This window comes from Perca fluviatilis, chromosome 10 (genome assembly GCF_010015445.1).
Source record: "Perca fluviatilis chromosome 10, GENO_Pfluv_1.0, whole genome shotgun sequence".
NCBI classification, from domain to species: Eukaryota; Metazoa; Chordata; class Actinopteri; order Perciformes; family Percidae; genus Perca; species Perca fluviatilis.
In genome coordinates this window covers 18,143,965-18,157,614 of record NC_053121.1, presented here as the reverse complement: position 1 = coordinate 18,157,614, position 13,650 = coordinate 18,143,965, and the positions used below count along the sequence as shown (strand labels likewise).

General features: G+C 39.1%; 1 protein-coding gene across 2 annotated transcripts in view; it reads right to left on the bottom strand.

The window, feature by feature from the left end:
- Nucleotides 1–204: 204 nt before the first annotated feature.
- Nucleotides 205–13,650, bottom strand: part of LOC120567062 (hepatitis A virus cellular receptor 1 homolog) — a 65,641-nt gene continuing 52,195 nt past the window's right edge. Inside the window, exons 1-6 of one of the 2 annotated variants that reach the window (XM_039813856.1) lie at nucleotides 2,743–2,881; nucleotides 2,148–2,486; nucleotides 2,023–2,070; nucleotides 1,726–1,811; nucleotides 1,531–1,624; nucleotides 205–1,377 (exon numbers count right to left, since the gene is read on the bottom strand). In XM_039813856.1, the coding sequence (XP_039669790.1) occupies nucleotides 1,301–1,377; nucleotides 1,531–1,624; nucleotides 1,726–1,811; nucleotides 2,023–2,070; nucleotides 2,148–2,486; nucleotides 2,743–2,785 (687 nt within the window). In that variant the 5' untranslated portion in view covers nucleotides 2,786–2,881 and the 3' untranslated portion in view covers nucleotides 205–1,300. Of the gene's footprint in view, nucleotides 1,378–1,530; nucleotides 1,625–1,725; nucleotides 1,812–2,022; nucleotides 2,071–2,147; nucleotides 2,487–2,742; nucleotides 2,882–13,650 lie in introns of those variants that run through there. The other variant, XM_039813857.1, reaches the window with a different exon arrangement.

Sequence of the window (13,650 nt, the reverse complement as noted above, 5' to 3'; positions counted from 1 at the left end):
GTTTTGTACAACAGAGTACATTACCACCTGTTTTTCAAACATTTTAAATGTGTTATGTGTTGTACTATGAATAATTAAAATTGATATCGGATATCATATATATTTTTTTACACGTATTGCATCGTGGGTCGGAGAGAAACGCATTTTCGATTCCTCTGGATGTCTGGCACATTTTTTCACATTTTGAGAGAATTGACAATAAAGTTGATTTGACTTGATATTTATTTTTGGAAGTAAAACCTGCTGCGACAACTCCAATGCTGAATCATTCTGGGTGACCAACAATTTTAAATGTGTCGATAACATTGAAAATTGATACAGCCAATCACTTTGAAAAGTCTGTTAAACATTAAAATGAAATGGAATGTGCTGTGTTTTATCACTTCATATAAAAACTATGCGAATAAAACAATTGATGCATTTAGATCTGATGAGTTTTTATTTTTATTTCAAAAGCTCATTTTTATTTTGGGCTGTCTTGCTGAATGCCAAAAAAAAGGACAAAATCACCCTAAAAGAAAATTCTTGTTTTCCAAACATGGCTTCATTTTGTGCGTCTTCTGCAGAGAGATAGACCTTAGTGATGATGTTATTTGAAGACAAACAGATATAATGTGATCTTGTTTTACATAAAAAAAACATTTGAGTTTTTAAGAGTGACTCCTCGTATTACATAAAAATCTTACGACGTTGAAGAAACCAAATTTCTTTCACCTCACAAAGAAATCTTACTGTGAAATTGAGCCATCGATCAATTTCAGCATAAAATGAACCCAAATACAATTTATTCAGACCTGAGAGTTAGGATTGAGAACAGCATGCATTGTGGATTTGCAAATATTTTAACAAATAATACACAATTCAGATATTAGATCTGACTTTGTTCAAAAGAGAGCAGGAAGACACATTTGATTGAGTGTACAGTATATTCATTGTGGAATCTTCGCCAATATTTTGATAATAATGCATTAAGTCCAATAGGTGGCATTGTGCCCACAAGTATAAACCACCTATATGCTTTTCAGGGCTGCGAGATCAATTTTGTCATGAAAAGCCGACAAATCGCATATTAATTATTCTGCAGGATATTTTTGCATTTTCTCAGCCACATATGACACACATTTGCCTTATTCAGAGCTATCTGAGAATAGAAGGATCCTGTAAGCTGCTTACTGTGGAAATGGGTTCAAAAGGTTTGCCTCTAAAGCTGAGGAGGTGGATAGAATCAGCACATGAAACATTCAGCAAGCAGTTTCTTATAGACTCCTTAGTTGACCATCCCATCCAAAACTGTGACGCTTCATAATACTTCATAAATGTTCTCAGCAGTTGAGGTGTTGAGATGTTGAAGTGTCCTCTTCGGCAGAAATCTCCTCCCTGTTTGAGAATATAATTTAATGTTTGTATTTCTTCAGTCTATAAGAGGAAGACCCACTCTGTGACTTTAATGGCTCAATATACGCCAATGTTTAATGTGTAAAATCAATCTAAATGGCATGAGTAACAAACTATAATCCATTCCACACTTACGGAAAACAAAGACGAGGATTATGATTATGATGAAGAAGAAAATAGCTGCCATCCTGCTAATGTTTCCCACTTCCAGGAAGGCTTTGAATTCTTCCTATAACATGGTAGAAAATATGTGCCATAAATATACACTACAATGAAAACTGATTGGTGTGTGTGTGTGTGTATATATATATATATCTGCATAACACATACCTCCGTTGTGTTATGCGATTCCAATGTTGCGATTCCAATTACTTCACCAACTTCTACATTGTTAGTTACAAATGTTGTCAATATGTCTGCAAGAAGTTAAACCGTCAGTTAATACCATGTATAAAATACAGTTTATGCTTAAAATGATAAATTAACTAAATCATGTTTTATTCCTGAATAACAAACATAGCTAATAAACCAGCTGCTAAAAAGCCATTTAGATTTGAAAAGAAGATGATTTTGATTAGCATCACCACTTTTTAACATTATTTATTTATTCAAAAGGTGATTGCTCACCACCAGAGGCCGGTGCCCAGTCCTGGGTAACGGGTTGTTCCACAGGGGCTGGCAAAAACAAAATACCTTAAGGCTGGATCATAGAGTTCATAAACAATCTACATGATTTTTTTTTTTAGTATTACCTTCCTCCATGACCAGGTGTGTGTTGACCTTTTTGTCATTAAACCACCCGGGGATCTCGATCCTGCAGCCGTACACACCAGCATCACTCCACTGAGCATCCAGGATGGTCAGCGACACATCTCCGTCTGTCACCCTGCCCAACAGCTGGTACCTGGGGGACTGCCTGAAAGGCACAGCCCCATCCTGTGAGGAGAGGATGGTGCTGGAGCATTGGGACCTGGGCACCACCCCTCGTCCCCAACAGAAACTCAGGACGCCGTGAGTTAGGCTGTCATATGTACAGGGCAAAGTGACATTGTGCCCCAAGACGCCAATGACTTTGAGGGTGCTGGAAGACACTGTGGAGGACAGCAACTGATCAAACTGGATGTGTGATGCAGATTGTATTTGTAATGAACAAATGTGAAGCCCACGAAGGCATCCACACATGCACGCAGATGCGTCACCACTCTTATACACACACACACACACACACACACACACACACACACACACACACACACACACACACACACACACACACACACACACACACACACACACACACACACACACACTCTACAGATACAAGAAAAGTGCTGAATATTGACTCACCTTGGGTCAGGATGGAGAGGAAAAAATAACAAAGACCACGCATATGTGTAGGCTATTGTATAACAATGTCCTAAGTGAGGATAACACACTCCAAAATGGGTGGTGAAGTTTCAACTTCCCTTTTTTGAAAATCAGGAAGGAAATCAATACTAGTCATGTCTACATCTAAACTGGAATTCTTGTGATATGCAAATAGCTCACATTGTATCTGCTGTTATACATCTGAGTTTATCATCATCAGACATATAAACATCAGCTCTCACCTGTAACAAATACTGTAAGTGAAAATATTTTCACACACACACACACACACACACACACACACACACACACACACACACACACACACAAAATGTAGGCTAATCCCACATTTTTATTCAGTGTGGAAAGAGGAAGATGACACACACTTAAACAGTTAATATTACGGTTGAGTAAGTGCCATACACTGACATAAGCGGTTTTCAAGAAGCCTACTTCTCTTGTCTGGTCGTAGCTGGTGGTCAGTGAGCAAAATTGATGTTGTCACTTTTAGCTTTTGAAATGCTTACAGTTTTTGGATTAAAGTCCCCAATTTTCCACAGCAATAGCGGTAACTGGTGCAGCAGTAATAATAGTGGAAGCATTTCCAAGATTGTTTTTGTGATTTGGCTGTGATGAGTTGTTATCAAGAAACGTCTATCTGCTGGCCCTGAAAGAGACAGAGCCTCATTCACTTTGTGCACAAAAAAAAAAGTGCACACGGAAAATTACTGCCGGATTCATGACACATGCACCGGCCAGTTTTGTTCTTATCATTGTGCATATGTTAGTGAATCAAAATCACTCTTTAATGGACAGGCGCATGCCCGCTATTTGCAATCAGCATATTACCACGCCCCCATTTCTCTACATAAGTAAATACATTTGCCTAGAGGTGTATCATGGAGAAAGCGGTGAAGTGAGAAGAGAGAAGCATGGCCCAAGAAGCAAAAAAAGGCACGACTAAAGAAACAGAAACAATAGTGGCCGAGATGGATGCCAGAAAATGCATGCTAGTGTTTCCTCGGCAGTGACGATGGTAAAAAAGAAAAGAAAAGAAAAAAAAGGTCCAGGCTGCAATAACCAAGGCAGTTAATCTTGTGTTTCATGGCACTAGAAATTGGTGGGAGCAGCCAATCATTATAGGCCAGGATAATAAAAAAATATTTACGAATCCCGGATTTGTGCATAAAACATTTGTGAATGAAGCTCATTTCTTGGAGGATTTTCATACAAAGTTTCTGAAAGATTTATTACAATTACTTGGTGCAGAAGTTTATCAACAGTCTGACTTCTACTTTCAACCAGTGTTTAAACCATCTCTACCCATTTACTATCCTTTGTGTGAAAACAATACCCTTAGCAAATAACCATTAACTAATAAAATTGAAATTATTCATTTTATTAGTTTACCCTTATGATACAGCAGACCACCTTGTTGTTCCTTTTTTGTTATATTGTAGATTAAAGGTATTTCCCAATCAGTTCCTTTCTAATGGAATAATTTGAATTAACAGTCTGTGAACAGTTTTTGTGTGTGTGTGTGTGTGTGTGTGTGTGTGTGTGTGTGTGTGTGTGTGTGTGTGTGTGTGTGTTAGGGCTGGGCAATATATCGATATTATATTGATATCGTGATATGAGACTAGATATCGTAAGTGTTGTCTTTTCCTGGTTTTAAAGGCTGCATTACAGTAAAGTTATGTTGTTGTTTTTTTTACTTACCAGACTGTTCTAGCTTTTCTATTATTTGCCTTTACCCACTTAGTTTTTATATACACATTAATGATGATAATTTATCGATATCGAGGTATTTGGTCAACAATATCGTGATATTAGATTTTGTCCATATCGCCCAGCTCTAGTGTGTGTGTGTGTGTATGCTCAAAGGTCATTGTTATGTGATCATTACTAATTGAGAGGAAGTCAGTGTGTGTGTATGAGGACAGCAGCCTAAGAAATTTTTTTTGTCTTTGCAAGCCTTTTTCTGTTCTGCGCTCACCTCTCACACAGGCCCGTCACCACCTCCACTTATCATCACTATCAGCCACCACTGAGCTGCTATAGTGCTCCATAGATCACCGTCCTTCCTAAAGGACGTCCTGTGTTTTGTCACATCCCTTTCTCATTTCTCTTAGCTGTGACTCCATTCTCATATTGGCCCTAACTAACAACAAACATGATGAAACTGAAACCTTTCAAAAGATATAAATGTGATGAGAGACTATTAGGTAAAAAGAACGGAATCTTGTTTATTTAATGAGTTTCCTTGAACCATTTAAATTAAACAGTATGAGATATATCAAAAGCAGTTTAGTGAAGTCATAAAACAACTTATTACATCAAGTTTCTCCATTTATTTTCTTTGCAATATTGTGAAAATAAATGCCAAGGTACCTGCAGGGACTGTAAGATCACTGCTCCATATATAAAACCTCTAGTTAGTTGCTCAAACTTTGCAGTAGGAGTCTTGTTTACTTTGATTTCCTGTTTGGGTTCAAACTGGAACCATTGTCAATCTGCTACACGGATAAAGGTTTTAAAAAATGGCCTTTAGAGCTGAATAACTCGTCTGGTTCAAAGCTAAAGTGCCATCACTGAGAAATCTATAGTAGGCATGGGCCGGTATCCGTTTTTTGAGGTATACCATGGTTTGAAAAAGTCCAGGACATTTCCGTCATACGGTTCCTAAGGTATGAGCTGTTTTTTTACGAGTGGTCAAGGAGAGAAACTGCAGTTTAGAAATACCTCTTCCTGCCAGTGTGCAGTGTGTTTAAAAAGAAAACACATTGTGTTCAATGGGGAAATTTATTTTTATTTTACCCAGACATTTAAAAAAAGAATAAAGTTTAAAGCTGTAATTGCAATACCGTGAAACCGTGATATTTTTGCTGAAGGTTATCATACTGTCAGAACCGTATACCGGCCCATGCCTAATCTATAGTTGAGCGACCTTTGCTGATGTCTGATGAAACCAGGAGCAAACAGAAAAGGAGAAGTGAGCAACAGAGGTCAGAGTCTGTGTCATTTTTAGAAATCGTGAAGGAGGTGCTGCTGGGTCAGCTCCATATCTGGAGGAACTGAAGCACAAAGAGACTGAGCTTGAGTTTGACCCCTTGAAATGGAAGAGAAGTGAAGAATTAAGGGTACACTAATACCAGTCCCTCCAGAAAAACGCGATTATGCGATCGCATAATTCAATGCATAATCAGCCAAAGTCCGCATATTCATGCGGGGGCCGCATTTTTTCAAATATGCCGCACTTTAGCCGCATAAATTGCAGATTTCCGCGCAAAATATGCGGTGCTTGCATGATTTCATAATCCCCGCATTTTCATTGCAAAAAAGTCACATATCTTAGCAGAAAGTTGAAAAAAATGTTGCGTTTACTTCAGTTTACTTCACACAAGAGCAGCCATTTTCCCCTGTTGCCATGGGAACGTTATGAAGTGACGTAATTACGCGACGTGAACATCATCGAAAAGCAGGTGTTTGAGGTTGAATCTGACATGCACTTTGAGTCTCTTAAGTTGGTATCAGAAAGCTATCTTAATATCTGATGTCTACTCAAATTTCTTTGTTTAAGTGCTCCTGCTGTCTATATTATTAACGATTTTTGAAAGTCTGTCTCTTTTGTATCTTTTATTTCCCTCTGTTTAGACTATTACTTTTATTTTTACTTTAATATTATATTTGTATATATTTTTGTATCTTATTTGTTTACAGATATTCAGTCATTGCAATAAGTAAACTATTTTTGGAAATTAAGTTTAAAAAAAAGCAGGGTTGGGGGAACCACTTTTTCTTCTCTTTTTCATCAAACCGCAGTTTCTGCAAGTTCCCGCATTTTTTGCAAGTTCCCGCATTTTTTGCAAGTTCCCGCAATTTAATCGCATAAAATTGCATAAATATCCCGCATATTCCATCGCATTTTTTAAGAAAACGTGCCGCATAATCAAGGCTTTTTGCCCGCAACAATCACAAAAAAACTCTGCGTTTTTCTGGAAGGACTGTAATACAATACAGACATCGCCGGTTCATTCTTTGCCAATTTGAGGTTTTCTTAAGTGATCCATCACAGCAAGCGGATAAGAGAAAAGCATTGATTTGCAATGTTGCTGACACTAGAGGATCCATTGTAACCTTCGGAGCAAACATGCTGAGCTTTCAAACAGCTCTTCCCTAAATGGGTTTGCCTGATGAGTCACAAACCATATGCTGGACGGGATATGGAACAACAGCATGCATGAAAATGCTTCGGTCAATAGCCCCCTATTATGCCATTATACCTACTAAAACACATTTAACACGCGTTTACCAGTCTGCATATCTGCAAACTCTAAAAAGGGAAAACATTTCATGTAATTCTTTAGGTTTGAATGTATCTATGTGAGATCTGAAACACTTGTTATATGAGCATTACTTAAAAGACAGTTTGCACTGCATTGTGAGGTGCTGCAAACGTCAGCGTGAAATATATTTATTCATTTATTCAACATTTGATGCCCTGATGAAGGCCTCGTGGATGGCATGTTGAACAAATATTTTGGTATGGCAGGTTTTATCTGCCCTCTGCTCACCTCCGACGACAGCTTGTTTTTGCCTCCACTTGTCAACGCTGTCAGTTAGATCAAATAAAAAGGTCCACAGAGACCACTACTGAGCTGAGACCCTTTTGAACAATTCACCTCATGTCATCTTAAGGTGGATTTATAGTTTTGCATTAAGGGGTCACAGCGTAGCTTTGGAGCCTACACAAAGTGCGCAAGTGACCCAAAGTGTTTTATGTTCAAGTGATAAGCCCCCTAGTGGCCGTAGTAATTATGATGGAAGCCAAGAAGGAGGTTAGGTGACGGTATTGTGGCCCTTACCCACTGCTAGTACCAGCTCAGATTTAGTACCGCCTCATGCGTGAGGCGAGCGTGGCTGGTCGTCATAGCGACGCCGCAGGAAACTGCCGTGACCTAACGACACACACACACACACACACACACACACACACACACACACACACACACACACACACACACACACACACACACACACACACACACACACACACACACACACACACACACACGTGTGTTGTTTTTGATTCTCGGCATGAAGACACAGCCAGAAGACACATTTTGTTTCAAAAGAAGTTGGAGGCAGCAAAAAAAAAATATATAAAAAAAACACAGCTGGCTAAACTATTTAAAAAGGGAGGGTTTGTCCTGTCTGTCGCTAGCAATGATGACACAGTGATTTGTGACGATTCTATCTGACCAATCGATAGTCTGCAGGTTTTCACATCACCTTTTGAGATATATATAGAGAGCCGAAGTCCCGCCCTTCTACTTCCGGTCCATGGGACCTTAATTCGGAAAAAATATTAACAAGAGTCAATGGAGAGATAATAATTATTTTTTGATCCCGTTTGAATTGAGCCATGGATTACAAATATGATGTTCGTCAATTTCATTATTTTTCAACCGAAGAAAGTCTGATTTATTGTTAAACTGTTCAAGTATAAGACTGAAAATACGTAATTAGAAAGACTACACACTTCAATGTCTCATGGATGACGTCTCGCTGTGTGTACCGTACTGGGCATGTAGCTAACGTTACTCTAATGAGAGGATCTTGCTTGTTCTTTTGCTTATCTGATGAAAACACTTCACTGGATAAAACACAGCAGTTAAGATAACGTTACATGTGTTGTTTAATAGAGCTAAGCTAGCTAGCTAGCGAGCAAGCCGAGCATCAAGCTAGGTGAGGTAGATTGTGTGAGACGGGATATGTAGTTCACTGAGTGGTTTCACACAAAACTAAGTGGTCATATGACAAACCTACGGCTAACTGACTTTCTTCGGTTGAAAAAGTATCTTTTAAATTGACGAACATCATATTTGTAATCCATGGCTCAATTTAAACTGAATCAAAAAATTATTTGCTTCTCCCCGTTCACTACCGTTCATATTTTTTTCTGAGTTAAGGTCCCATGAGGTCCACTGGAAGGGGCGTGACTTCGTCTCTCTCTCTCTCTCTAATTCAATTTGCTTTATTGGCATGAACAAGGAAAACATGTTGTTGCCAAAGCAGTTTACAGAAAATACATATAGTACATATCACATATTAAATACATACAGTAGGTGTCACATATATTCTATACAGTGTAATAAACATACAACATACTACATTATAAAACAATTACATAACACAATGTAATACTTATAGTAGTGAGTCCCTCAGGTTGTGGCAGGTAGATACATATTTAGCTGCCAGTGGGGCTGCTGTCCCTTCTCCTAGGAAAACTACCAGCTTCTCTTCTGATGTTAACATTGGGAAATTTGCTATTTTGTTGGCTATTTTTCCAAAGTGTAAGTCTCTTAGTGAAGAGAATTTTTCCACAGTGGAGGAGGAAGTGCATCTCTGTTTCTATCTCCCCTGTTGAGCAGTGAGCACATATACGTTCCTCTCTGGGCAGCCATGTCTGCCTGAGTCTTCCTGTCTCTATGGCCAGTTGGTGGTCACTGAGCCTGTACGTAGTCAGGACCCGTCTCTGCTTTAGATCTCTGACAGCGTGCAGATACTCAGCCAATTTATATTCTCTATTAAGAATCAAATAACAATTTAGTCTACTTTGTGTTTTTGTTTGATTTTTCCAATGTTCTAAATATTGATCTTTTGAATGATTCATAATCTGTTTAGTTCTGTTGAGTTGTTTTGAACCAGTGCTAATGGGAGCCTCATTGGTTAGCTTCACCATCAGCTGACTGAGGGCACTGTTTTCAGGATTCAGCTCTTGGGTTTTTAGTGCTTTAAAATGAAGTGTGTCCAAAATGTAATAGCTCGTTTCTGTATATTTAGCAGTAATGGGAAACGTCCCAGTTCTGCTCGACAGGCGTTATTTGGGGTTTTCCTTTGAACGTTTAGAATTCTACAGAATTCTGTGTGTAGGGTCTAAATCGGGTGCTTGTCCCAGGAGTCATGCTCCAATCTACTGAGTGGGCCCCAAACTTCACTTCCATAAAGTGCTATCGGTACAATTACACTATCAAATATTTTAGTCCAGATTCTAATTGGGAAAGATCATAATTTGAGTTTTCTTGAAATTGACCTCCAATGCCCAGTTATGCAAGTATTGTTCCAGGATGGACAGGTTATGTTGGAGACCAACTCTGGTTGGAGACAACAAAATAAGGTCATCTGCATAAAGCAGGTATTTAATCTCTGTGTCTAAGAGTGTGAGGCCTGGAGCTGCTGATTGGTCCAACTGGTCTGCAAGTTCATTTATGTACAGGTTGAATAATGAAGGACTTATACAGCATCCTTGCTTCAAACCGCGTCCTTGGGTAAAATATTCTGTTCTTTGATTATTAATTTTCACAGCACACTGATTGTGCTTGTACATACATTTGATAAGGTCATAGACCTTGCTACCTATTCCACTTTGAAGGATTTTGAAGAAAAGTCCTTCCCCCCAAAAGGAGCCCAAGGCTTTTTTAAAACTATAAAAAAAAAAAAAAATTTTTCCCTCCTTTTTTTGGTGGACATGTTTGTCAATTAAAGTATGTAAGGTGTATATATGATCGGAGGTTCTGTAACTTGGAAGAAAGCCAATTTGGCATTTACTAAGTATGTTTTTTTCTTGAATAAAGGTTAGTATCCTTGAATTTAGTATACTACAGAATATTTTCCCAAGGTTGCTGTTGACACAGATCCCTCTGTAGTTATTAGGGTCTGATTTATTTCCATTTTTGTGGATTGGGGTGATCAGCCCCTGGTTCCAGACATCAGGAAAGCAGCCAGATGTCAGCACCATGTTGAACAGTTTAACAATTGCAATTTGTAACTCTGGGGTACGGTTTTTCAGCATTTCATTTTTTATGCAATCTGTGCCACAAGCTTTTCTTGATTTAAGAGATTTCAGTTTGTCTGTTAACTCTTTTTGTGTAATTTGATAATCTAATGGATTTTGGTTAGTTTTGATAGTTAAAGATTGTCTAATTTTGATTTGATATCAATTTGTTTTATGTTCAGATCTTCAGGTGGGATACTTTAGTAAAGGTCACTGAAGTATTTTTCCCAGTTGTCTCCATCTTGTATTGCCAATTGTTGTGGCTTTGTGGTTTCTAAACTGTTCAACATGTCCCAGAACTGACCCTGGTCTACTGCGTTTTTAATCTCCTGAAGTGTTTGATTGGTATGGTGGAATTTCTTTAGTCTTATGGTCTGTTTATATTGTTTCAGAGTTTCAAAGTATTCATGTTGTAGTGTTTGGTCATGTTGGTTTCTGTGTTTTAGGTTTGATAGCTGTCTTAAATGTTTCCTCATTTCTTTACATTCACTGTCAAACCATTTTTTGTCAGAGATTTTTTGTTCACTGTTAAGATGTTTTCCTTTTGTTTTCCCAAGTTTGGCATTTAATGCAGCGTTTTGGAAGATATGGGTAATGTCTTTTGTTGCTTTGTTAACGCCTTCAGAGGTATTTTGATAGTGGACTATGTTGAATGTGTTTATTGCATGTTTTATTTCATTTGAGTTCAAAGTGTGTATAAATTGTTCATTACTATTTGGAGCCCATTTGTATGCCTGATTTAGATTGTACAGTTTACTTGGCTGTTTCTTAGTAGTATCTCTTTTTTTTCAAGTACATATTTATTTGGCTGTGATCTGAGAGGGGGGTTTGAGCTCATACAGTGAAAGCACTGAATGAGGAGGGGGTCCATGTCTGAGATGGCATAGTCAACTACACTTTTACCAAGAGCTGAACAGTAGGTAAAGCGTCCCAGACTGTCTCCTCTGAACCTCCCATTTAATATATAGAGGCCTGAGGCTCTACAGAGACGCACTAACTCTTTCCCATTTCTATTTATTGTTTTGTCAGGGTTGTTCCTCATGACTGTGGTTATGGGTGTCAAAAGTGACTGTCTAAAAATGTGCTTATCTCCTGTGTGGTCTATACAGTCAGATTCTGAGCCTGTTCGTGCGTTGAAGTCCCCACATAGAAGTATTTTGCCTTGGGCTTGAAACTGACAAATCTCTGTCTGTAGAGAGCTGTAGAAGTCTTCGTCATGGTATGGGGACTCTGATGGAGGGGTGTATATTGCACACAGATATAAATCTACGTCACAAATGCCCACGTCTTTATTAATTTTCAACCAAATGTGGTTTTTGTTTTGTTTGACTGTGCTGATGTGATTGGTGAGATCATTTTTAAGCCAGATTAACATTCCTCCAGAGTCTCTGCCACGGTGTACTGTGCTCAGTTTAAGTGAAGGAACTGTAATTTCATTGTAGCCTGAGGGACATTGGGTGATTGTATCAGATCGACACCACGTTTCTAACAGAATTAAAATATCAACATCATTTACGTTATTAAAGAAATCAGGTTCTGTAGTCTTAAGACCAAATGTACTAGAGTACAGACCCTGAATATTCCAAAAGCTTATTTTTAAAGATTTCATATTTGAGAAAAAAAATACAGAAATTCAACAAAAAAATGAATAAAACGAAACCAAAATAAATCTCTCTCTCTCTCTCTCAACATCAGACACTTACCAACAGTCATAGTTTTTCTTTTTTTTTTTTTAAACATGGCCATTATCGTCCTCACCTTAGTCTATCTCCACGACATTCCACTTCCACGATTGCTCCGTTGCCGACGGAAATTCAGCCAGATTTCACTCTTTTTGGCCAGATGTGCAGTACATTCAGTTTTCTTTGTGTTGGAATTTTAAGCTCTGGTCGATTTATTGGGCTATGGTTACGACTATGGTTAACTGCTCCTCAGATCTCTGCAGGGTAAATCCAGACAGCAATCGAGACATTTGTCCAATCAGAGTTTTGTGTTGCACAACTAAAACAACTTTTGAATGTTCGCGTTCCACCAAAACAAGTTCCTCCATCCATCCATCTATCTTCGCCCTCTTATCCGTATCGGGTCGCGGGGGTAGCAGGGGAGCCCAAACTTACCTTTCCCGAGCCACATTAACCAGCTCCGACTGGGGGATCCCAAGGCGTTCCCAGGCCAGGGTGGAGATATAATCCCTCCACCTAGTCCTGGGTCTTCCCCGAGGCCTCCTCCCAGCTGGACGTGCCTGGAACACCTCCCTAGGGAGGTGCCCAGGGGGCATCCTTACCAGATGCCCGAACCACCTCAACTGGCTCCTGTCGACACGAAAGTTCCTTCCCAAGGCTATTTTGCAGCGGCATCGTGGCTTTGCCCGGTGCTTGGCGCCACCCATGACAATTGTGCTCATGACAATTGCTCCACCGTTTCATTTGCGCTTGCAATAGTGTGACTGACTAGCACGGCAATCCGCTTGTTGTGCTAACCTCAGCACATGCTGCTAACAGCGTACAGCGAATATAAGTATCCGGGTGGAACTTGTGCATGTAAACTTTGGTAGCACATAGGGCTAGAAAGCATTATTGCCGATCTACCGATCGCATATTTGTACCGAATATCAGCAGATAATGAATGGCGGAGGATCAATAGGTACATCCTTACTCAAAACCTAACCTCTCTCAGGTGGAACTAACCCGCTGCGTCAAGGATAAATCCACCTCTCAACACCACAACATCGCTCTATAAATCAATAATGGCTTTTTTATGGATTCACTTTATCTGTGAAGGCGCTGCAAAGAGTAAGCCTATCACAATATTATAATATTCTTGGTTTTGTCATTTTTTCTCAACCATGAATGAGACTCTAGTGAGTGTAAATGGGGTCTAGATAGAATATAGAGTAGGTTTTTTATCAGTCAGTCTCTTTCTCTCCATCCATTTATTTCATATTTCCTCGACAAGAACATACTCTAATCTGTGTGTGTGTGTGTGTGTGTGTGTGTGTGTGTGTGTGTGTGTGTGTGTGTGTGTGTGTGTGTGTGTGTGTGTGTGTGTGT